This window comes from Periplaneta americana, chromosome 5, assembly GCF_040183065.1.
Source record: "Periplaneta americana isolate PAMFEO1 chromosome 5, P.americana_PAMFEO1_priV1, whole genome shotgun sequence".
In the NCBI taxonomy this organism is placed as follows: Eukaryota; Metazoa; Arthropoda; class Insecta; order Blattodea; family Blattidae; genus Periplaneta; species Periplaneta americana.
In genome coordinates this window covers 126429820-126457761 of record NC_091121.1, presented here as the reverse complement: position 1 = coordinate 126457761, position 27942 = coordinate 126429820, and the positions used below count along the sequence as shown (strand labels likewise).

Below are 27942 nucleotides of genomic sequence, written 5' to 3'. Positions count from 1 at the left end.
TTAATTTAACCAAATACTCTATAACAATAATACTGGAAAGCTTGCCTGTTTAGCATTGCAAGCGGCGGCGAAAAGTGACTGTGCTGCTATCTAGCAGCTGGGATTGTTTATACACTCCTTGGGGCGTGCTAGGTTACGTGAGAAAAAACGGAGAGGTGTGCATTTGATGTCAATAAAAAATGCAAATCAATAGTTTTATTTAGAATCACAAGGTTCATAACATTTTAAATTAATAAGAAGTTACAAAGTTATTGGAATAGAAATGAAATGATACAATTCTCGTATTTTCAAATGATTTAGTTGTGCATGACTTTAGAAACTTTCATACATCGCTTATTTCGTTCCTTGGCTAATGGTTATCCATTTTATTTTTGATGTAACAATTTATTAGCTTATTGAAATGTTTGTCAGTGAAGTTACTGGCACAGTCGCTGCTTTAGGGATGAAGCCTGTATTTTGTATTTTATTTTTTACATCAAGCAGATGTGATTTTAAAATCTCTGCAGGCATGGTACCTTTTGATAGAAAATAAATTATACGTAGTTTGCTTTAAAAGTTTGCACATTCCTCGAATAATGAAAACCAGTGCTTGATTTGCAAATGGTACTTCTGAAATTTTTATGTCGGTTGAAGTTTGTTGATTAGGCCTATCTATACCTAATTCAACGAATCTCTGAAAGTGTCTGTTTTACCATTATAAGTAATTGTTTTCCTTCAAAGACCTTTTATCTTCAATAATAATAGTTACAACTTTTTCACTCAGTGGTAGAATATCGGATTTTATTTTTAATAATTAATTGTAGAATGGTACGATTTATACCGGGCCTATACCAAATTCGTGAAGTCAATTTTTGAGAGATGTAACTGTTGGTAAACATAATTTAATTCTTAGAAATCTTTAGCCTTGAGGTGAACATTAATGGAATGTTGCGGCAAAACTTTTATCCTAACTGGAATATAGTTTCCCCATTTCCTTCTTTTTAAGTACACTTCTGACTAATGAATTCATCATCTTGAACAATTTTAATTAAATAGGCATTTGGACATGCTGTGTTCAGAGCTGTCATTTCCACTTGAGCCATTTTTTATTTTTTAGGATTTCTTGCATCGTAAAAAAATGATCGTAATTTAGTGAAATATTAATAATGACTTTAAAATGTAGGACTAGGCAAATTATTTGTCCGAATAACTACCTGAATCATTATTATGAAAAAACATGAGTCCACTCACTTTCTTTAAAAAATCAACAATACACATTTTTGTTACACATCTCAAGACATACTATTTGGATTTAAAAAAGTAAAGACTTTCAATTTTTTATACGGAGAAACTATAAAGAAATTGTGTTTTATATGAACAATTTAAAGTAGATTTATGCAGTTTAGTAACAGTTTCAGTTAACACAGAGAATATGCCTTTGCTAATGCACTATCTAATTATACGATGGAGGAGTATGGTCTGTCGTTTCTGTCTAATATAAGAAAACCCGTAGCTTCCTCGATCCAAGATCTAATATGTTTATTTGGGACATTCGCGATTCTTTCATTGTGCTTTGATTTTGACTCATATTTTCGGAAGAAGGAGCTGTTATTCAGTGGAGGAAAATCTATTATCTTCACTCTCTTATTAAAAACAGAGTATTAAAACTTAACAGCCCTACGACTGATTTGAAACTTCGGTATACTTTTCCAATTTATTACATTCTATTTTTATTTACTCCTAATGTTTCGAATTATGGTTATTGAAGTCCGATAATCAAAAGTGATCTGAAAATATTTTGTGATTTTTGTACATAATATATTCCATCTCTATAATTTTAAACGTTTCGTCTAGAACTGTTGACAGCATTTTTAGTTAGTGCTCGCATTTTGCTTATGATATTGTTTGTGTTTTGTTTTTAAAGAGGTTTAGATAAGGACGCAAATAGCGATAGTAGCTGACGTGCCCTATTAAACCTCATTAAATACCGTCTGTCTATATGAGCTTGACACACCTAAAAGACAAAAGCAAATAACTGTAGTACCGGTAGTAGAAACTAATAATAATAATAATAATAATAATAATAATAATAATAATATAATCTTCATTATCATCTTATAACAGAAAAGTAATATTCTACTAGTGTTTACATGAATACTCCCAATCTCTATCTTTTGGAAATCTGAAGAAAGATCTAACATATTTTGCTAGGCATAGTTTTTACAAAACATAGAACAAACATTTCCACTTTTAACTGACACTGGATAGGCTAGAACTATAATGAGAATAATCCTTAGGACATTATGTGTTTGTTGAAGAACAAAGCTCATATCACAGTACAACGCGCCATTCGTCACGTCATCCCTGCTGCCTACAATCCCTGCCGCTAGATAGCACTGGTGAGTCATACTGTGAACTTTCCGGTGTTAGCATTGTAGAGTATTTGATTTAACCTCTGCTTTGTATTCTGGATCCTAGCGGTCAGCCGTAGATGTCGGCCAGATGTCCCAAATTGTGGAATTAATATTGATCTTGAACTTTCCTTGTTACAGAAAAAAACTGAACTTTTGATTGGTGCACCAGGAGTTTATATTTGGAAAGGTGAGTATAGTCTTAGCATGATTCTTTCTGTAGTATGTAGTGGATCAAGACTATTTTGTATAATATAAAGTAAAACCTTGTTAATACGCTTCTGCTTATAATGCTGTCTTTTTATACTGTCTCTGAACATTTCATATATAATTCTGTATAATTTTACCCTCTTGTAATGCTTCCAAATCCCACTTGTAGTGCTTCTTTTGGATCGAAAATGTGTAAAAACTTCCGTACAAATTGCAAAAATTGTAATGTTTTAAAACCAAGATAAGTAAATATGTTGCTGCGACTGTACGGTACTGAGAGTCATTGCATCATGTGTGCAAGAAAGAAATTTCACCCTCTACCTGAAAAAACCCTCCGGTGGACACTGTCAGAAGTTGCATTTATTGGTACTTTACTTTGTATGGAAGGCGTTTACTCCAAAGATGCTTATGGATCAGTTTAGAGAATAAAATTACTTGAAAAATTAAATACACACTGGTTTCTGACAAATTATTATTATTATTATTATTATTATTATTATTATTATTATTACTATTATTATTACTATTATTATTACTATTACTACTACTACTACTATTATTATTATTATTATTATTATTATTATTATTATTATTATTATTATTATTATTATTATTATTATTTGCATAGGTGGTAAATTACTCCGATGGATATACAACTTTATTAATCAAAGATTATATTGTACAAAGTATGGAGAAGCTATATCTAAATTTCGACAGTCCAGAAAAGGTTTACCCCAGGGCTCATTACTCAATATTATTTAATATAATGATTAATGATCTACCTTATGAATTATCTAGTAAAAATAGATTTGTTAAATGTGCAATATATACTGATGATCTGGTTATATGGATTTCAAGTCCTCATAATCAACAACACAAGCTAACAGAACATATGAATGAAGTTCTGAAATCCTTATCTACTCGGTGCGAAATTAATGAAATGACTATTTAATATCAATAACACCTTTTATCAGACTTTCTTCTTATGTCATAAATTGCCAACTTTTCAATTACTAATAGATGGACATAAAATCTCTCGACAACAAAATCTAAAATACTTAGTAGTATCAAAAGACTTGCAAGAATAAAGCGAGGGTGTTCAAGATCAGTATTGAATACAACTTATGAAACATATATTCATTCATTTAGTGTTCTGCCCAAGGGCAGGTCTTTCACTGCAAACCCAGCTTCCTCCAGTCTTTCCTATTTTCTGCCTTCCTCTTTGATTCCTCATATGATCCATATATCTTAATGCCGTCTATCATCTGATATCTTCTTCTACCCCGAACTCTTCTCCTGTTCACCATTCCTTCCAGTGCATCCTTCAGCAGGCAGTTTCTTCTCAGCCAATGACCCAAACAATTCCTTTTCCTCTTCCTGATCAGTTTCAGCATCATGCTTTCTTCACCCACTCTTTTCAACACAGCTTCATTTCTTATTCTGTCTGTCATCTTCACATGTTCCATTCTTCTACATATCCACATTTCAAATGCTTCTATTCGCTTCTCTTCACTTCGTCGTAATGTCCATGTTTCTGCCCCTACAATGCCACACTCCATACAAAGCACTTCACTAGCCTCTTCCTTAGTTCTTAAAACATATATAGAACCACAAATTCTTTATGGATGTGAAAACTCACTTATAGCATCAACAAAAACCACTGACAAATTGGAAGTGGCACAAAATAATGCTATGAGATTATTCACTGGTGCAGTCAAATCTACCCCAATAACAGCAATGCAAATAATAAGAAAGAACTACTATCCCATAAAAGAGGAGAGCCATAAAAGATAGCTGTTGCAATATGAAAGACTGATAAGGTTACCATATGACACACATTGGTCAAGCTACCAATTCAGATGCAGAAAATTGAAAATGCAAAATGGGTTTCTACAGACAATTCAGAAATTAAGATATTTATTTAATTTTAATTTAAAACCAGAAAAGTTCCTGTTACCTAAATCACCATTACAATATTACAATACCGTATAAATTATAATACAAATTTAATTAAGGAAGTGAAGAGGGAAGAATCGTCTACACTTGAATTAAAACAGGTTGGTCTTGAAACTATAAATACGTTCTACCCCAACACAGATTGATTACACATTTATACAGACGCTCCAAATATCAATATGATGAACCAGCTGAGGCTGGAATATATTCCAAATTATTCAGTTTTTATTTGTCTGCAAGGAATCCTTCTATTCACTTTGATGAAGAAATTGCAGCAATCAACAAGGCATTAACAGAACTTATTTATCAAATTAGTATGTTAAAAAATGCTGTTACAGTATATTTATCGACTCAGTTTCTGGAATCCAAGCCATAGCTTCAATCACTCTTCCTATAAATTCCAAAATTGCAGAAATTCAATCATCCATACACTTACTGACAAAACAAAATAAACCCTGTATCTCCAATAGATCCCTGCCCATTGTGGTATTATGAGCAATGAGATTGCAGATTGTTTGGCAAAGAAAGGAACTAAAATATTACAAGTACCCTTGAAAAAGATATCTTAGCACAGTACCAAATGATTCATACAAACACAATTTCAAATCAAAATTCTAAAGAAATTTCAAGAAAACAGTAATAATAAATCTTGGTCAGTATTGCTTACTGAAAAAGAACATATACCTGATTATCCTCGACATGATGCAGTAGCAAAATTTCGAATGCTAATTGGCCATGACTGTTTAGCAGCACATCTGTTTAAAATTGAAATTTTTGGTTCACCAAAATGGATCCTGTGTAACCTAGAAGACTCTTTGATGAATCAAAAACGTTTACGAAAATGTCCAGCTTTGGCATCAAATATTTTGGATTCAGACTCTAAATTATACTGGGAAGCTAGAAGGCGAATGGAGAACTTCCAAGTGCCTGGGCAATAGACACTGCCACCACCGCCACTGCCACCACCAATGCAATTTTCTGAACAAAACGTTTCTCTCAATGACCACCTGTAGTTGCCACTTGTCAATATAAAATTTGCGCGCCTTGTCCTGAAATAAAATGCGATCGTATTCAACTGCATTGAAAAAGTGATTGGAATCGCCATGCTCTACTCTAAAAGGAAAAATGTCCATCATTTGCTATAACTTGTTTATGATCTTAATTCAGCTGGAATGAATACTGCCATAGTATATCTTTCTTGCCTCCCCTGAAAATCCGCTGCTGAATACATAAGAGATGAGAGAGAGAGAGAGAGAGAGAGAGAGAGAGGGAGAGAGAGAGAGATAGTGAGTGTGTGTGTGTTTTTTTTTTTTTCAATCTTTATTTGGACAACATGCTCCATTACATAAGCAATACTACATGTCTGGTTTGTGCTTTCAGGATTACAATGTTCTTACAATTATATATGCGACAGAATTTATTACTTATAGGGCAATGTAATTAATGCCATTGTGACTAGAATGAATATATCATAATGTGTGTGTGTGTGTGTGTGTGTACTAAATTTCATTAAAGACAACGTTTAATACTAACAGTACATGAAGTTTTTTTCTAATTCTTGTTTATTTAAACATGTAAGTTGCTCATAAAATATGTGTTTCTTTCTTACTATGTTACAGGCACAGCTATTCGTTACATCCGAGATGAGCTTCAAAACCCCTGGATTAAAAAACCGCACATTTTTGATCCAGAAAAAATTAGCAAGATAAGATATTTTGGTCAGTGATATACCACATAACTTACTTAATTACGTACATACTACTTATTTATAGCTTTTAAGGAACCTGGAGGTTCATTGCCACCCTCACATAAGCCCGCCATCGCTCCCTATCCTGAGCAAGATTAATCCAGTCTCTACAATCATATCCCACCTCCCTCAAATTCATTTTAATATTATCCTTCCATCTATGTCTCGGTCTTCCCAAAGGTCTTTTTCCACTTTTGCCTCCCAACTAACACTCCATATGCATTTCTGTATTTGCCCATATGTGTTACATGCCTTTCCCATCTCAAACGTCTGGATTTAATGTTTCTAATTATGTCAGATGAAGAATACAATGTGTGCAGTTCTGCGTTGTGTAACTTTCTCCATTCTCCTGTAACTTGAACCCTCTTAGCCCTAATTTTTTTCCTAAATACCTTATTCTCAAACACCCTTAACGTTTGTTCAGGGGCATAAAATTGTGATACGAGCCCACCTGCAAAAATAAAATTTAGGGCCCCCTAAAATAAAATGCATCGGTGCACCCAAATGTATAACTTATCAATAACTAACAATAACATAAATATAATAGATAGAAGTTCAACTTTAATAAGATATATCTCCACGTTATAAGAACAAAGGGATTAATCATTCGTTATTGGAAGATTATTAAAATAATAACAAATAATAACAGTGATTGAAATTAAGTAGGCGGGTATGCCTATCAATAAGCATATACTTCTATCTGCTGTTTGTTGTACTTATAAAACTTTACTGTACTCACATTGAACTCTAGTAAAACTGAACCATGCAGCGTGCTTTCTGTGATGTGAAGGTATTGATGATTTCACTGATATCATTGGATCTAGCCCTTTCACATTCGATACTGAGGAGGCTGAACTCACTAAGTCTGTCTTTGGTCATAGAATTCCTCAGATAGTTCTTTATAAGTTTTAGCTTCGAAAACGATCGTTAGTCCGAAGAAACAGTAACCGGAATAGTTAGAAATAGGTAAAATGTCATGCATAAGTCTGGAATGCTAGTAGCTACGATTGAATTTTCTATTATTAATAGATTTGTTAATTCAGCTACAGAAGTTAACGAGGCTATTTCTTTTTTCAGAGCGTTTCTGAAACCTACTACCTGGTCTGAGAATTCACTTGATAAATCTTCCTGATATTCATTTTGAAGAACCACTGCTGCATTGTGAATCTCTTCGTCGGAAGTAGAAGTTAGAAATTTTGGGGAAATAATTTTGAAGAAATGGTTAACATTATGCATACCCTCATCTGTTTTTAATTGGGCTACAATAATATCCAAACAGCCATTAAAACAGTGGTTCTGAAATATATCTTTGGATCTACTAACCACTCATCCTGACACAATTCATCAAAATGTTTTTTTACTTTTCGAATTCTTTTATTTTCAAATTGTGGTTACTGCCCCAGGTATTTGCCAAAGATGTAGCTTGATGACATTGCTTCTTCAAAATTATTTCGGTAACAAGATCAGCTGCAGTCCAGCGGCGGATTTTCAGGGGAGGCAAGGGAGGCCGAACCTCCCCTAATATTTTACCATAACACAATATGGCAGTAATAATTTCAGCTGAATTAAGATCACAGACAAGTTACAGCAAATGACGGACATTTTTCCTTTTATATTAATTTTATTATTCACTACGACTAAGATGTAAGTTACTTAAAGTCGACCACATTCTGTTGGTGATGCCCGCTCGCTATACTGTACATAGTACAAATAATTCGTACTGAGAAATAACAGATAGCGCTGTAAACCTACATAGTCGACATCTAGCAGCCTGCAGTGTCTATGTGAGAGCGGGAGAGAGGAGTCGGCTACATGACGCTACTTCCTGGTAACCATGACAACAGCAGTTCAACCAATAAGATGTTTAAACTTGACTAGAACGCGCGAAGGGAGCCGATTTGGAGACGTCCTACCCACCGCTGACAATTGTGCTGCGTAGTCAATGGCCAGTTTCGGCTGTATTCTGAAGCTTTCTCTCTTTCTCTCTTCTTGGTTTTAGAAAATTGAGTCACGTGTTGTTAGTTTTCTCTCCCTGCGTAAAAGTTTTCATTTATGTTGTTAGATTTTCTCTTGTTTGCGGGTGTTCTTGTTATTTTATTCTTTTGTGTTACGAGATGTATTTAATTATACAGTATTTTAAATATATCGAGAGTTTAGAAACAAATGCAGATTTGTCTCTGGCTTCTTCTAGTAGCAGTTATTCAGTATCTTGTGGCCTATTTGATCGGTTTGCGAAGAAAGAGGAACGTCCAGTTAATTTGCTGTACAATTAGGCTATGTAATAGTAATGAGCAAGCCCAGGATTCTTAGGTTCGAATCAATTTTGTTGCTATCTCGTTACTCTCGAAATATTGTTTTTCTTGTTCGTTTTATGTAGCAAAGAGTAACATTCTTAAATGTAATATGACCTAAAAGACCTAATTCGTAGGTTAGAACTTAAAGTGTCCCAAAGAGTGGCATTCTTTACCAAGCCGTTGTAATATATTAACAGTATGTTGTTTATATTTATTTTTTCCCCTAAAATCATGTAAATTCCTAAACATAAGATTTAAAATCCTAAAACATAAATCGGAAAACCTAATTTTAATTTCTTAAAATCTATAAATTCTGCGCTTGGTAATGAGGTACGTCACAGGCCTTATATTTTCATATTCTCATCATTCATGTCTTGGCCTCCTCAACTTTCAAACCCACCGTCCGCTGCATTCTGAATAAGAGAACACGCTTTATCAAGCTCTACATTTTTCTATTGCATAATTTGTGATGCTAGATTAGTACATTCTAGAATATTTGATTGCAACACTATTTGAAAAATGAATTGAAATTTCTCTAATTGGTTTTTCAAAGCAGCAGCTTGTTTTCTTTCTTCCCTTTTTTAGATATCAATATTAATTTTGACAGAGCCTTAAGTACATTGACATAAGCATAAATCAGGGTTTTAACAGACTGGTATCTCGAAGACCAATGTGTTGGGCAAAGTTTTTTTAAGATATAAAAAGATACACGTTCCCATCTTTTAATACTATGATTGAAGAAAAGATACAACATTTCCACTGTGTCATAAAAGGACCTAACTTCTTGAATTCCACATGCAGCATCGTTAAGTACTAAATTTAAATTATGCGCTGCACAGTGTACATATTTTGCAGTTCTTTGTCTTTGTTCAATTCTCGTTCAGACACCTTTGTATATGCCTAACATATTGGCACTACCATCATACCTCTGACCACGGCATTTAGGTAATAAGAGTCCCTTTTCGTCTATTGCACTGAGTATTTCCTTCTCTATTCCTAATGCACTTAGATCTTTTATTTCGCGAAAACCTAAGAAGCTTTCATTTATCTTCACTCACAAGGCTTTCCAGTTACATCATGCGAAACTGTAACGTATCTGAATATCTGACTTAATTGTTCTTTTTTGTTATGTCCTGTGTTGTATCTGTAATTATTGAAAAGAATGGGACAGCTTTAATGTCATTAATAATTTCTTTTTCAACTGCACGGGATAAAGCATTTATTAACTCATTTTGCTTAGAAGGGCTTAGGTACTTCTGTGTATATTTTGGTTTATTTATGAGATCGCATAATACAGGATTGTACTTTGCGAGAAGTTCGATGATTGCTAAAAAGTTTCCACTGTTTGATTTTTCAATTTGTTCTCTATGTACCGGTACCCAAAAAACTAGATTATTGGATGCCAGAGTTAACGTCACATTCACGATTGCTCAAGTACCTGTTTTTATATGTTTTCACTTTTCTTTAGTTCTGAATCCATACCTGTGTCAACTGTGTTTTTCTTACGCCACAAATTGAAAATGACACATGCGTTCAAATGTGCTTAACTAATTTTGTATCGCACTATACTTTTGGTTAACCATCTCCAATCTCAGACCCCTTCCATCCAAGCTGAAGACGAGACTTCTGCTGTCCAAAGAACCAACACGGTTCACAATAAACAGTCATTTTTAATTGAATAACACAACCATTCTCTCCTAATTCTTTGCCCTGTCAATTTAAATTTATCGTAATATTTCGTAGAAAAGGATCTGTTATCCTGCTTAGGATCTTTAGGGAAAGGACCCGCTGGCTCTGGCTGATAAGAATTTTGTCTAATGAAGATCTTTTTAAGTTTCATTATCTACTTCTAACTCATAATCTGCACGATCATTTGAATACTCTGCAACTGCGGTATTGGTAGGTCTAATTACATTTAAGGCAATTTTGTTATAATCTTCTTTTTCGATAATGCTTTTACATTTGCTCTCTTTACTAATATCTATTTCTATATCACTTTTCATTTCAGACGCGCACTCACTTGTGGCACTGCAAACATTTGTAACTGTTGAGCTAGCACTACTGCTAGGACCAGGAAGCGAAAAAAAAACTTATTTTCACTAAATTGTTTGTTTCTTTTTCTAACTCTCGCTTCTTTTTTCTTTTCTCTGTACCACTTAGATGTTCGTACTTAACTTTAAATGGTTTCATTTTTCAGTAACTACAGTACTACACTGTCTGTACTCTCTAATAATAATTTACTCGATTAAAACACAGAAAAATGTACGAACAAAATTAAATTAAAAACTGTTCAAATAAAGTTGGAAAAATATCATACCCACCACACAACTGACATTATTAACTTTCCACAAAGTGAGCTTTTCGAAACTGAGTAAAGTTGACTGATCATTACTACACAAACATTTTATTGGATAATTATGGCATTATAAATCTGGATGAAAACCCATTCCATTGTTGTCGAATAAATGTATAACAAAAGTTAAACGTTCAGAAAAAATGTGCATAAAACCATCTCAGGTACACTATTCATCAAGAAAATACAATTTTATAATTAATGTCGTTATAATAAAATAACTTTGCACTGCTCTTTTGTGAGGACTGAGAGTGATGCCGCACACGTGTATGTGTTATACGACACGGCTGTCGGCAAGGGCACAGGGCAAGCATTGTTTAAAGCTGTGCTGGATTCAACAACACAGTCCGATTCTATGAAACCGTCGTGAATAATGATCTGACCAGTTCCATGGTGTTTGCGGCCCCTTAAAACCCCGGGCCCGCCTGCATTGCAGGCCCTGCAGGCCCTAACGTTACGCCGCTGCCTTTGTTCCTCTCTCAAAGTGAGAGTCCAAGTTTCACAACCTTACAGAACAACCGGTAATATAACTGTTTTATAAATTCTAACTTTCAGTTTTTTTGCAGTGGATGACAAAAGCTTCTCAACCGAATAATAACAGGCATTTCCTATATTTATTCTGCATTTAATTTCCTCCCGAGTGTCATTTATATTTGAAGAATCCACTGCAAGAATGATGGATGTCATTTGGAATACATTTTTCAGGAAAAGCCATTCAAAGTTTGAAATGCTTAGTGCTCAAAGCTTAACTGTGATTTTCCGATCATTACTGGACAATGACTATTAGTGTTAATGCCATATAACTTTCTATGTACATTTTATATATCTTAAGCTATGCATTGACAGTCTTTGTTCATTTTCAACAAGAAAGTGACATCCATCATTCTTGCAGTGGACTCTTCATTTGTCACCGTTGCTCCAAGATATTTGAATTTTTCCACCTCTTCAAAGGATAAATTTTGGAATTTTTATATTTCCATTTCGTACAATATTCTGGTTACGAGACATAATAATATACTTTGTCTTTTTGGGATTTATGTCTCCAAACCTATCTCTCTACGTGCTTCAAGTAAAATAAATACTTAAAATTTAGGAAATGGGAGTAAAATAATAAAACTAGACATTGAAAAATTACGAAAATATACAATGAAATAATCAAAGTAGTAATTTAATATAGGCTTTTTTAAAAATAAATTTATCTATCATGCTTCAGTACTTTTATTTTTCCTCGTTACATGCTACGACAAAATGTTTTTTTTCCAAGTTCTAAACTATTAAGGCCTCCCCACATCAATGCGAAATATTCGCAGCCGTGGCAGTGGCGAATATTTTGCGTATACAGCGACAACGAAATTCGCACTTTACCCCACACAGCACTGACGGAGACCAAATGTCGTAGCTTCTATGATAGTCAATCAATCACACTGTTATTTTTATGATTGGCAGGTCAATGTCTGAGGAAAGGATGGAACAGATTTTGAAATCAAAATTGTTTTAAAACGCGGGGGGGGGGGGGGGAGAAGGATACTAACTTCGAAGTGATCTGTTCAAAATAGACATTTACACCTTCTAAAGTGGTTAGCAGCAATTTTTTTTATTTTTCACGTTAGGTGGGGAGCCAAAGCGAGTGAAATGTTAAGAAAGAGTGGAAATTACTTTTAAAAGTTGCCACTATTCAAAATCTTTACTGATTTTCAAGTTACGGCATGTTAAAGAAAAGAGTATTTTCACTAGGTGAAGAACTCAAGACAACCTCTTGTCTGTTAAAACAGAAATCTTCGCTCTGATTTCAAATCCGATTACAAAATACTTCCATCACTTAAATTGTTTTAATTGTGTGTTTTGAAATATAATAATACATATTAAAATATAAATAATGCAATTAAATTTTTAAATACATGTAATCAAAATATTAAAATAAATGTAATTATAGTATTAAAATAAATGTAACTGAAATATTAGAATGCATTTAATTAAATTATTAAAAGAAAAGAATCAAAATGAAGAATGATGATACCTAGTATTTAGACAGCCCTAGATGTTGTGCTTGCGATTGCAAACATTGTCAAAGAACTTCTAGCTCTGGAGGAGAGAACATATAGGAAAAAAGAAAGAAGTGTGGGTGAGAAAGTAAAGTCCACGTAGAAAAAAAATAAGTGCATCAGAAACAAGAAGTTAAAGATATCCGAAAGAAAAATTACTTATGAAACGAATATTCAGACAATCCCTCATAACATGAATTACCATCCCAGCACATATAAATAATTGAAAATAATGAAATTAAAATAAAAGATCCTTTATTGATAATATATTTTTTTATTCCTACTCGGAGAGATGATATTGGAAGACTCTCGATCATTTAGCAATTTCCTAGGAATTGATGAGAGTACGTGCAATGAACTCCTAACATGATATAAATAATTTTAGTGCTGTGAAATCAATACATTCTCATTTGGAAACAATTATTTTACTTTAATTGTCCGCGTTTCTATTATAATGTAATGTAATACGTCTAAACTCTCTCAGTAACATATGTTTCATGGTTTTTTCATCATTAGATACAAAAAGAAAACCATACTAACATTTATTGAATCTTTAGCAAACTAATACTCCTTTGAATATAGTCCCTATAATGGCTACATTCACTAAAATGCGTTCTCAATGCAGAAAGTTTCATACAATTCATACAGTATTTGCAGTTCTAAATATATGATCGTGCAAAAATAGTACACAATACACATGTGTTAAGTATGTAACAAAATCTCGAAAACAGAAAAGACCCTACTTCGTCTCGTCTTTTCTAACTTTTCTTTGATTCTGTTACAATGGGTCCTTCAAGAGAAGAAAGACAAGACATGATGCCAAGTCTGAAATCTGGGAGGGGTTTGTCCCACAAGTAGCGATATTCGCGTATAATCTATACTAATAATAAATCTGTAGCTGACATTTTTCTGGTAATTTTCGATTTTCCACAAATAATTGGTCCTAACATATATAATTAACCACCCTGAAACCGAAAATCGCTTTTTTGAAATTTTTGTTTGTATGTATGTCTGTCTGTCTGTCTGTCTGTATGTTTGTTACCTTTTCACGCGAAAATGGCTGAATGGATTTCGATGAAAATTGGAATATAAATTAAGTTCGTAGTAACTTAGATTTTGGGCTGTATGGCATTCAAAATACATTATTTAAAAGGGGAGTTATAAGGGGGCCTGAATTAAATCGAAATATCTCTCTTATTATTGATTTTTGTGAAAAATGTTACATAACAAAAGTTTCTTTAAAAATAATTTGCGATAAGTTTTATTCCTTCAAAAATTTTGATAGGACTGATATTTAATGAGCTAAATGAGTTTTAAAATTAAAATAACTGCCATCTAAGGCCTTATAATGAAATAAAAAACAAATGACTTCATATATAAGGAGCCTTGGACAGCAACAATCGAAAGCTATGAAAGATAGCCTACAGAGAATATTTCTGTGTTTGTATGAAGTATTATCGGAAGCTAAATTAACCGATTTGTATAATTAATTATTATTTCACCATTGGAAAGTGTAGTTTCTCTAGATGGACATAATGCTATAATGTTATTACAGTAACTTCTGCTATAATACAGTATAATGTAATGTAATATAATATAATATAATACAGAGTGCGGCATTTAACATTTCCTATTTTCAAATCCCCATAACTTATTTAGTTTACAAGTAAATTACAAGAAATTAATCAGTTTACAACCATTATAATCTTGGAATTACAGTACATCTTATGTTTTGAAAATAATGTCTTTAAGATGTCCTCCATTCGCGTCAATGCATTGTTGCAATCTTCCCTGTACACCGGCCATTACTCGCCGCAATGTTTCAGGTGTAACACCAGCAATTTCTTCACGAATCGCGGTTTTAAGGTCCTCGATGTCATGAAGGATACGACCGTAGACCTTACTCTTAAGATACCCCCACAAAAAGAGGTGTGGTACAGTGAGATCAGGGGAAACAGAGGGCCACTGAATGTCACCTAATCTGGAGACAAGTCGCCCAGGGAAAGCAGCACGAAGTGTGTTCATTGAAACACGTGCTGTATGGGATGTGGCTCCATCCTGTTGAAACCACAGGCGCTGAATGTTCCAGTTACGCTGCACGAAACGATACGGACTTCTCTGCAGAGCCGTTCTCACACGTTCGATATTATCAGGAGTCCGCGCCGTTTTCTGACGAACTCGAGCTTTGTTTTGAACCGATCCCGTTTCACGCCACTGACGCACCCACACACTGATTATTTTTCGTGATGGTGCAACTCCACGTTGATTATCACCAAAAATCCGCCTAGACTCGCGCTGGACAGCAACAATTGACTTGGTTGGAACAAACTGTTCAACACAGAAAATGCGCTGTTGCACTGGCCAACGTTCCATGGTTAACTAAAGGCTTTGCTACACCGAATCCCTGTGTTGGGATGTGGCTAACTAAATCCAAGGCTTTGCTACACCGAATTCCTGTGTTTGCAAACATGTTTTACCAACAGTGTGAACAGAATCGCCAACTTAAAATGGGAAACGTTAAATGCCGCACCCTGTATAATATAATATGTAATATTATATAATATAATTTAAGTTATTTGAAGGGTTCAGAACCATAGTGGGCCAAACGTCATTTACTGAATAAGTAGAAAAGAAGGGTTAAAATTAAGTTATTACCATAATTCAATGGAAACATATAGCAAGTAAAATAAAGTATAGGCATTAAATCTAAATGATGTCAATGTTCATTAAACTATGGTTGCATGTAATAACAATTAAGAAACATGTCATTGCACCAAATGAGTGCTCTCTGGAACGAAATGATCGCATTTTAATTATTTAAACACAATTTAAATTAAGTAGCATATTAAACGATTTATCCTTCTATCAAACACGAATGTTCCCTGGATCAAATGTCCCATTTTAATTATGTAATTACTTTATATTTATTTCTAACGGGTGCAGCGGAGCACATGGGTATGGCTAGTAATTAATAAAATTATTCTGTTTATGTGTAAGTCTATTCTCTATCTGTGCATGAACTACAAAGACGACTTGATGAAGCAGGATCTGTTAGGTGTAGATTCTTGCTATTTTTTTCAGCGATGTATGCAATGGAGGGGGAAAGGAACTGGCCACCCTACTCAATTATCTCCTGGCCTAGTTGCCTCATAAGTGGTGCCTTCTTGGTATCATTTGTGAGGTTCAGACCTGTCTTCGGACAGTTGATTAAACAACAATCCTATAATATTATGTTTAATATTTAGAAATTAATTGCAAGTCGGTTATTTTAACATTATGTAGACAAATATCGCATAATCAAATAAACATATTAAGTCTAAAACATTGATTATTATTATTGATTAAGCTGTAGTGACACCAAACGCGAGTACTAATGTTAGGAAATACTGTGCGAATCCCGAAGGGTTAATGAAAGAATTAATAGGCCTATTTATGTTCATTGAAACAACTCTTCTATACTAGCTACTATAAAAGTTCCTAGAGTATTTCATAGGAATAAAATATTAATGAGATTAGTTTTGACAAAAAATTGCTATTAAATTTAGGCTTATATACTTGTTTTTAAGAATGAAACCTTTCCTAAACTAAGAAAATTATTAACTTTGAGCTATGAAACCTTAGTAAGATGTTAAATGACACAAAGTTCATATATGTAGGTTCTCTAGAAATACATTTCTGTACTAAGCAATGCTATGATATTCTGAAGGACTGATATAAGGCAACAAAGATGCGAATATGAAATTATTGCTTATAGACAGGCCGTAGGCTAGAATTTTTCTCTTAAGATATGTTAAAGATGTGAATAACTTACCACTTTCATTTAATTCGAATTGGATTGCATCTCATATTGCCCTTTTTCCTTACTTGTAATCCTCTAGAATAAATCATATAAAACTGGATGTTTCTTTACAATTTCTCATAGAACGCCAACATAAAATTCGCAGCGGCAGAGAAAAAAACCACGCAGGCAGCGAATCTAAATTTCAACGCTGCTGATTCGCAGCCGTCCGACGATACTTTCGCGTTAGTGTGGGCACGCTCATATACCACAATGTACACTGAGACAGTGACAACTTTGCGAAGCGAAACATTCACCACTGCTATGAATATTTCGCGTCTGTGTGGGGATGCCTTTATAGTCAGCTGCCTGTCAGAGAGAATGTTTTTATCATGGAAAAAGATGGTTATACTTCCACCGAAGTGATTAGAACATACTTACAAGGGTCATTCCAAAAGTATTGCGGAACATTTTTTTTTTCATTTATTTTTTATTCCACACATTTGCAGTTTATGGAGGTCATAGAAACATCCTTCCCACTTGTATTCAAATTTAATTTAAGTTATTCCCGTGAGTGGCACCATGATAGCACTCTTTCAAGATGGTTGCTGTACTTGACATTCGTGAGAAGCAACATTCTGTTATCGAGTTCCTATGCTATGATAACGAGACAGTGGAAAACATTAACAAGAGGTTGAAAAGTTGTATGGAGATGCAACTGTCGATCGCAGTACGATTAGTCGGTGGGCAAGCAGATTATCTGGTGAAAGAGGGCACACCAATATTCGGGATACTCCTCACAGTGGCAGACTCTGTACTGCACGAAGTCCTGACAATGTGCAGAGCATTAACAACATGGTTGTGGCTGACAAACGCGTAACAGTGAAAGAATTGTCACTCCAAGTTGGAATAGGAGAAGTGTGTGCAGAATATTGAAACAGTTGGGGTTAAAAATGTTTGTGCCAGGTGGGTTCTGGGGATGTTGACAGAAGCCCACAAAGAAACCCGAAAAACAGTGTGCAGCGAATTTTTGGACCAATATGAGAATGGTGGAGATGACTTTCTTGCAAGAATTGTGACAGGAGTTGAAACGTGGCTCCACCATTTTGAACAGGAGACAAAGAGGCAGGCAATGGAGTGGCATCATGCAAATTCACCAAAGAAAATGAAATTCAAAACTGCGCCTTCGGCAGGGAAAGTTATGGCCACTGTGTTTTTCAATTCAGAAGTACTCTTGCTTGTGGACATCATGCCACACAGAATCACCATTAATTCTGACGTATATATGGTAACTTTCAAGAAACTTCAAGCTCGACTGAATTGTGTTCGACCACATCGAGAGAAGCAGGATGTTCTGCTATTGCATGACAACACACGGCCACATGTCAGTCACAAGACCACAGACCAGATTAAAAACTTGGATGGACAACACTGAAACATTCGCCTTACAGTCATGATCTGGCATCATGCGATTACCATCTCTTTAGTAAACTGAAAGAATCCCTTCACGTAACGAGGTTTGAAGATGATGACTTCCTTGTGCACGCTGCTAAAGAGTGGCTCAGACATGTTGGTCCAGACTTTCACCTTGCGGGTATACAGGCCCTCGGTCCAAGGTGGCGTAAGGCAGTTGAAAGGGATGGGGATTATGTGGAAAAGTGACATTTTGTTCCTAAAGGATGTATCTACATTCTGTGAAAACAGCAAAGCTGTAGGATAAAAATATAATTTTTAAATAAATGTAGTGCATTATTTTTGGAGTGACCTTCGTAAAACATGCTGTTGTGGATAGACTCATATCATTAACAATAGGCCAAACTAATGTCCCAGTCCTACTAATCACTTTCAATACAATTCGACCTATCAGAGAATTTATTTTTTTTCCCCTCTCTGCATTCTGTTTTCTTGGAATCTGTAGAAACTGAACCTCTGAGACGAGAGAAACCAACTGCCTTGGGTTATGAGATATAATAGCAGTAAACAATCATACCAATCCTCTCGGGTGACTTATCAGCTTAGGTTTGGTTTGTAGCCATGCCGGCACAAAAAATTTAAATGTATTTATATGGAGTGAGATTTTCATTATACGAAAATATCGTTTAATTTTTGTAATTGGTGCTTCATTTATGGAATTAAAAATTGTTTTCATTTATACTTTTAATATATTCGCAGTTAATTTTTACCTTGCATACCAATTATTTAATATGTACATAATAGCATAAAATAACTATTAAATGTAAAAAGAAAGGCAAAATAAAACACTAAAACTTAAAATAGGCAACAAAAATAAAACAGACAAAAAAAAGCAAAATGAAAACTGGCCCTACCATCCTGAAGTATGCGGAAACATGTTTTTCTCTATTAAACTCTTTCGTAAAGCTACTCAGTTTAAAAAACATTTTTCCTAACTTCCTGACTCTAGTCATTACTCTGCTCACATGGAAAATGTTTCACTGTCGACAAGTTTGACATAAAATTTGTTGCAGAATAGGCAATGTTGGAAACAGATAAATTCCTCGTTTATGTGCAGTATTTTATAAATTCTTAACTGATGTCTGATTAGTATTAATGGCATTGAGTAAAAAAAAAAGTACTTCGTTTTGTATTCGACATCAAGGTATTCTTAAAAAAATAATTGGAGAATCATAACTGATCATTTACTTGAGCTCTCTAGATTAAAATTAAATTATGGTTCGTTTAATGATGCTCGCAACTGCCGAGATTATATCAGTGTCACTGGTGTGCCGGAATTTTGTCCCACTGGAGTTCTTTTACATGCCAGTAAATATGCTGACATGAGCCTGTCGTATTTAAGCACACTATACCTACTGCACCACCCAGAGCGATGACCTCATTAGATATTGCGTGAAAAATATAAATGATAAATTCATACATTCTTAAAAATCTGGAATGAAATGGCATATTTTAATAAATAGGTATAGGTTTCAGTGATCTTGCAAGCTCAGTAGCGAGTCATAAGTAGGCTACTTCAGAAAAGAATAAATAAATTTCAAAATTACTAACATTATATTTCCTCATTTGCGATACAATAATACTTGTTTAAAGCAGGATCAAATTAATTTTCCTTCCAAATTGGACTAGTTTATGTAACTATTGCACCACCGCTGGGTCTGGTAGAACTTTTGATCGGTGGAATAAATGATAAATATCATAATAATTATACCAAATAACCCTGCCATGAAATGTTATGATCAGGATGGTAATCAGTTCGCCGAGGTAATTAAGTGACAACACACATTGCCTACGTTAAAGACAGACATTTATTTAAAATAAACCAAATAATAGCGTCACACAGACTATATATATATATATATATATATATATATATATATATATATGTGTCACAGCGTAATGTTAAACCCAACTGGTTACCTTACATGAATGGTAATTCCTCTTTGTTGGCATCCATCTTGTCGACTCACCTCACTCATAACCAATACTTAACACACATATAATCGTTACACTGAAAATGGACACCCCTCACACGTCACACAACAATGAAAGCCTCCATTTTGAATTCCATACTCGTACAAAGTTTATTGGTGAAATCTCTAAGTAAAACGTTCCAGAATAAGGCAATAAAACTTCTAGTAGCCCGCGGTTGACTATTAGTTACATCACAGCTTGAGACACCAGAACAGCAAATAAAATACCGATCGGTATTTAAACAGAGTTGACTGCCCGATAGCTAAGCAGAAAATCGAATCCAGTTCAATATAGTTAGCACATCAAATGACTGAATATAACTTCCCGACCTCGGGAGTAAAACATTACCATCCTCTATCAGTCTTTCTTCCACGATCCAATCGTAGGTTCCCGCAACAACGTGTACGTAACAGAAACTGTCGACACACTCCTGGCCTGTACGCTGCCCACCACCGAGACTTATTTCTTCCGCGATCCTATCGCAGGTTCCCTCTACAACGTGTACACATCCAGCTAGCACGGCGCCCACCACCAGACAGACGCTACTCTCAAATAATCACTCTTCCGCGATCCGATCGCAGGTTCCCACACCAACGTGTACACATCCAGCTAGCACGCTGTCCACCACCAGACAGACGCTACACTCAAATAATCACTCTTCCGCAATCCGATCGCAGGTTCCCACACCAACGTGTACACATCCAGCTAGCACGCCGTCCACCATCAGACAGACACTACACTAAAACAATCACTGGCCACACAGGCAAAATATAAACTGGCGCCACTGTCTCAACCAATCAGCAAGCGCTATAATAAAATAACTGCTCCCTCGATCTTAACCAATTAGCAAACGTTATTGTAAAATAATAACTGCTCCCGCGGTTTCAACTAATCACAGGCTATAGGAACAGAACCAGAGAATACGGAAAAACAGAAAGATGAGAGAAGTAAGCCACCTATATAAAAGAAATAAGACTAGATCAGAAAGGAACAAACTACAGGCCATCTATGAAGAGCAAGAAGAACTAGAACAAACAGAGAAAGGGATAAGGATAGAAGAAAAGGAAAGAAATGGAAAGGAGAAACTGACGTGCCGAAATATAAACGGCACACTATCAACACCTATTTATGAGTACAGCTTGGCTATTCGTGATGTACTTGATAGTTTACATATTAGGAATGTTGTTACAATATTATTATTATTATTATTATTATTATTATTATTATTATTATTATTGTTATTATTATTATTATTATCATCCAGGAGACGGAACAGGCCCAATGGCCTAACCCGAAGAGCATTTGATGATGATGATTATTACTACTATTATTATTATTATTATTATTATTATTATTATTATTATTATTATTATTATTAGTTAATTTTTATATTAGAAAAAATAGTGTATGGCTTAATGATACAGAATTACATCAAGTATCACAAATTATTCAGCATTTAGGAAACATCGGACAATGTGACATGTGTTTAAAATTACTATTTTTGAAGCAGTGGTAAAATATGTTGCAGATGTAGAGAATGTAGCTGCTGTATTCGGTATGATGCCATTGGTTGAGACTATTATTGGATGTATGGCGATTCGGGTGTCCTTCCACATGTCCTTGATTTCTGTGGCTAATTCCATATTCTGGTACTTGATTTTTTGTGCATATGTGTGTTGTAGGTTGTGATGTAGGGATACTGCTATGTCTATTATTAAGACTTCTTGTTTGTTCTTGTTGAAAAGGAGTATGTCTGGTCTGTTGGCTTGAATCTTTCTACCAGTCCGGATCTATTGTTGACTATTTTATTAGTCCAAATTAGTATGCTAATATTGGTATGGCATACCTCCAAATGGGGCAACATTAGCCCTTTTGGTATAACTTTGGTCCAAACAAAATATAAGTTTTGAATTTTTATATCTGCCACCTGACTTCAGATACTAAAATATTTGTTTAATTGACCTATAGGTGATAGTATTATGTACACTTACGGCAAAAAGAATGGGCCGACTCTTGGTCGATAGAAATGTTAAGTTCTATCGCACAGTTCACTCGTGTAAACGTAACGCACTGCTGTGGTGTCTCTTCATTGAAAGTCGTCTGCCTGCAATGTAGACGACCTTACGAGCTGTATGTGGCCCAGTGGTAGGATGTCTGACACCCATAGCAGAGGTTATGCATTCGCCTCCCAGTACAGTAAAATAATATTTTTTTATTTTAGTTTTTAATTAATTTATTAGTTTAAATGTGAAATGGCATTTGTTTATAAGCTTCGTTATGCCCACCTTGTAAATATATTATTGCCCATCACTGGTGGGCTTTGATAGGCGAGACCTGGCCTGTATAAACAAAAATACTTGTTTCACTACCTAAAAAAACCGGACGCATATCAAACATAAATAAATAATTAAATTAACAAAAAACAAAATAATTTGTTAATATATTAACAAAAAAGACCTATGATGGGGACTAATATCTCGTCCAGAGACCACCTACGTCAACAACTGCCCTTATTCTGCGTGGCATGGAGTCCACAAGATTATGGAACAGGTTAAATTCATGGCCACCTCCTCCCACGCATCTAGAACTTTGTCCCACAATTCGTCAGCTGTCCAAACGGGTGGTTGTTCTGCCCAATTAGAGCGTGGGATCCATTTAACTGTAGCCCACAAATTTTGAATCGGATTCATATCTGGTGATTTTGGAGAACAGTCGACTGCCTCCTCGTAAACCATCTTTGAATCCGGTTGGTGGTGTGTACCGGGTGATTATCCTGCTGGAAGGAAAGTGTTCCTTGTGGATATCGTTCTCGGGCAGAAGGAATCATTACATTTGCCTTAATGTGTTTGTAGACTTCTGCCGTAAACCGACCGTGGATGTGTTCCAGAAGTCCTGCCTCATCGTATGACATCCACCCCCAACACGCGATGCTCACGCGACCTGACCTATTAAGTAATTTCACGAAGCTTTTATCGTATCGTTGGTCATCCATACGATAAACTAGGGCAGGACTATCGTTGTTACTGGAGACAATTACCTCGTCGGAGAAAATGACATTTCTCCAATCGAAGTCCTGTCAGAGAGTAACACTCTAGAAGGTCCACGGCATGCTCCATCATCAAATTTTATCTTCTCACAGCTCGACGACACCGTATGACACACTCTCTAAAACATCTCCTCATAGTGTGTGGGAAACCTGGAAAGTTGGACGCCATCTTGAGTTGAAAGGCAGTTCTAAAGGGGTGGTTGTCAACTTCTCTCAATAACATGGCATCATCTTCCCCATGCGCGGCCAACTAGGAATGGGACGATTCACAACTTCACCATTCTCAATAAGAAATTTAGCCCACCCCTTAACAGTTGACAGTGGGACTCCAATTTCTCTGGCCGCCATCGATGCAGAATGACCTACGAGAACCAGGGCCTTGTTGACAGAGTTGTCTCTCTGCCATCTTCAAGCGTAATGACGAGACAGAACATTTTATTAACGGGCAAGAGTATATTGCTTGAAAGAGAGAGGGAGGATTATTATTTATTAGAGTTTGGGAATATTCTAAGAGATATCACGACATAAATGTAGCTTTGCGAGACATATATGATGTCAAATTTGTAATTAAAAAAACAAGATTGTAGGAGATTCGAACCTTGAGCTACTACTGTTAACTCACTGAAGAGGCCAATGCCGCAACGACTTAAGCTACTGAGATGTTAATATCGTTTTGGTATAATATGTGTTTTTCCTGTTCATATTCACTTCGGTTGATTTTGTATTTATCAATTTTATTATTATTTCACTCTTCAGAGGCCCTGATGTATCTAGAATTAACTCTCTATTAACATATTTTAAACTCTTAAACAAAATGCAGCAAATTTAAATAGTTTAATTATGTGTTACCTGGTGAACTACGGCTTTGACGAGACGAGCATGCACAATGTTATGTAGAAATTGTCGGCGGCCCATTCTTTTTGCCGTTAAGTGTACATATTCAGTGCATTTTAAGTTTATCAGATTTACCGCAAGAGTGTAGCACACTCATTAGTGCATTAGCTGTTAGATCATATCAATTTACAAATTAAGTGATAAAAATCAGCTAAGTGTCTTAACATATTATAAATATGTGCCGAATACATAGAAAACTATGTTTGACTTTTATGTTTTCCCTTGTAATTTCATCCGAAACAAAGTGATATCTTTTCAGTTTATTTATAAGGTATCTTTACCCCTGAGATAAAGTTGCCCCATCAATTTTAACGTGTTTGTATTATACATCTTGATTACACAACTTTTAACATTATATCACTTCGGAAAACGTATTAGTTTTTCTTGTGTTAAATTTTATATTACCTTATTAACATGTTTCAGCCTGCTATTGGCCATCATCAGAACTGGTTGTTCCTGGTCTTGGCGCCTTTTGACTCCACATTACACTACACAAACACACTCCCACAGGAAACAAAACAAAAGGCGCCAAGACCAGCAACAACCAGTTCTGATGATGGTCAATAGCAGGCTGAAACATGTTAATAAGATAATATAAAATTTAATACAAGAAAGACAAATAATACGTTTTCCGAAGTGTTTGTATTAGTTAAAATATTAATCTGCAAAGTAATTTATTGCTTATTTCGTTCTTTTTATGTGGCTTGTCATGTAAGAAGAATGCTAATAACATATTGTAACTTTTATTCAACAATGATGTGACTTTTATTTCTAACTTTAATCACACACCCGTCAACAATGGGCATTCCACTCAACACAGCAGTCGTTATTGCACTCCACTGAACGACAATGACAATTCACGTGTATTATTGAGAAGAACAACAATGTACTCCTAATTTCAACTGATGTTCACAAAGCACTATGTACGAAACAAAAACTGTCAGTTCTCAGTTCACAGTTCGTTCGCCTTGGCTAGTTCTTCTAGCTCGCTCACTCACTCAAGTTCACTGTACGTCGAACCCAAGATTTCCAGATAAAGTTCACTGCACTTCGAACCCAAGACTTCCAGATACAGTTCATTGCACCTCGAACCCAAGACTTCTGGATACGCCACACTAGCCTGGACGCTGCCACAGTTGCGGACCTACTCAAGTTCATTGCACGTCGAACTCAGGTTCACCTTGCTTCAAGACTTGAAGACTAGCTAGCTCTCTCGCAGCTGACTCACTAACTGACTTCGAAGGCTGCTCGCACTCTTATTTATTAAATCACACGTTCTCGAATCTTCGGTTCGAGTGGTTTTGCTAACCTTCCAGAGGGATACATTTCTAGATGTTCCCCCCTGCTCCCTCTGCTCCATGTCGCCAAGCACTGCACTATAGCGCCTTACGAAGCTCGAGTTTCGTCTCCCCTCGCCTTCCCTTGCACTAGATGCGTGCGCAACTTCCGAGGCAACCAGATTTTCCAACATGGCGCCACAATATATTAAGGGATTAGGGGCTTGCACATAAGCAAATTACACAAAGGAAGACCTTGAACAATGCCTATAGGACATCAGGACAGGACTAAGAACACAAAGGGCAGCTTCACAACATTACAGAATTCCCAGAAATACGATTAAGCTAAAATTGAAAGGCAAACATCAGAAGAGTCCTGGACGTCCAACAATAATAATGATATTTATTTATTCTGGCGAAATTAAGGCTATCAGGCCTTCTTTTCCACTTGGCCAGAAACAAAAGAAACTGATACAATTTTACAGACTAATACAAACTAATATTCACCCCAGAAGAAGGAAAAGTGATTGCTGCTGATGTCGGCTTGGGTAGCGCAGTCTGTATAGCAGTGGGCTTCTGTGCTCGAGGTTGTGGGTTCGATCCCGATTCAAGTCAATGGCATTTCTGGCATGTAAAAGAACTCCTGTGGGACAAAATTCTGGCACACCAGCGAGACTGATATAACCTCGGCAGTTACGAGCGTCATTAAATAAACCATAATTTTTGCTGCACATTTGCTGAAAATGTCAGAGACAACACTGAAGATTTTCAACTTGACATCAGTTCAGAGAAATCGACAAAGTCTGATGTAAGAGATCACTATTTCTCTCACAATGTAAAAGAGACACTGCAAGAAAGGAATTTTGTCATTGTACAATATTTGATGGAATTGCAGCCTGAACGTGTGGTAAAACTCTCGTCAAATGAAGAATCAGGCGTAACTATGGACTGCATGACGAAAACAAAGAAATCGAGGAAGTGCTCAAACGAAAAGGACATTTTAACTTACAATTGGTGTGATAGAAAACAAAAAATTGAACCACCAAAAATTATTGGAAAAAGAGGTTTATTTTTTATTCCTCGATTGATACAGTAATCTCTTTCTTTCTTAAATGGGTATGCCAGCTAGATAACATATAAATCTCATTTTTTTTATAATATTGTTCACAATTTCTCTAATACAGTGCTTTTGTAGTGTGCTTTTACGTAATAATTAGAGCCCAGATTTTATATAATTACATATTCTGTTCCTATATACCGTGTGAACAGTATAGAGCAGGACAGAAGCCTCGCGCGGCCTTGAGTCCCCCACCTTCGCGTGCATAGCCAGCTGGCCAGCCATAAAACGTGTTCTGCTCTATACTGTTCACACAGTATGTAGCTATAAGAAAAGCTTAAATGTCGGCGAATCACACCATTATTCCGAAGTTTTAAGTTATATATTTTTATATATTTTGGTGTATAATAAATATTTTGACATATATTACATATTTTGAAGGACACTGCATATATTGAAAGAATACACACTTTTCACCAATTTTCCCTCGACTTGACTCATGAATTATACATTTTAAAATTGTTTATAAAGCTTGTCCCTTCGTCTCCAATGCACAAAAATAATTTAATAATTGAAAATAATAACATATTCTGTCAAAAAAAATGGACATCCCTTTGCCACGCTAACATTTCGTGTCTCCCTTAAGAAGTAACGGTAAAGTAGGAACAAATACCAATGCGAAGGGTGGTCATTTCACTGCTACCGGGGTAAAGGAAAAACTGAAAATTACCCTGTGGGTATGACTGTTTGGCACAAACACCCCAATCAATTGCCCTAAAAACAGTAGTTCTTTCAGTTTTCTTGAGAAGCTTATTCTGACATCAGGTGATACAGCTAGCTAGTGTACTACTATGGTGTCAGTCGCATCCAAGTTAAAAGGTTGGATTGCAATTGATGATGCCTTCACTAGTGATGGCAAAATCATGCTATGCAAAGTGTGTGACAAACGTATTTAAAAACAGAACTTCATGCACAAAAAAATCCCAAATTGTTTTACCTTTGTTTCCTGGTCTCAGAATAAAATCCTGGTTGCATTTCAGTTTTGCTTGGTGTAGTACATTTCTTAAAACATAATTTATAGAGTTCTCTTTTTCTTTTATAGGAGGTTATGATCCCTTTTGTTGTCCAATTATTTGATTTATTCCTTATGTTTGTAATTATAGTTTTTAAAATTTAATTTAGTTTAATTTTTTTATTTGATTTATTCCTTATGTTTGTAATTATAGTTTTTTTAATTGGAAATGCTATGTTGAAACAATATGTTATAGTATTAATGAATTCCCAGTTTCGTTAATTGTATCAAGCTGATCTTCTTTCTGAAGCATAGATTTAAGGAATTCTATATTCCCCTTATTAAATTATTTTTTTTATAGCTTACCAATTTGCTACTATCCTTAGATCTGACATTTGCATTTAATTCTATGTGTAAAAAAATTGCGTTGTGGTATGAA

General features: G+C 35.3%; 1 protein-coding gene across 14 annotated transcripts in view; it reads left to right on the top strand.

Annotated features, from left to right (window-relative positions):
* The window catches only part of LOC138700172 (integrin alpha-PS3-like), a 268831-nt gene that overhangs the window by 79491 nt on the left and 161398 nt on the right, over window positions 1-27942 (top strand). For 11 of the 14 annotated variants that reach the window (XM_069826584.1, XM_069826591.1, XM_069826583.1 and 8 more), the window contains 2 exons: window positions 2532-2580; window positions 6176-6274. In XM_069826584.1, coding sequence (XP_069682685.1) covers window positions 2532-2580; window positions 6176-6274 — 148 coding nt within the window. The remainder of the gene's footprint in view (window positions 1-2531; window positions 2581-6175; window positions 6275-27942) is intronic. The other 3 variants (XM_069826588.1, XM_069826587.1, XM_069826582.1) reach the window with 1 other exon arrangement.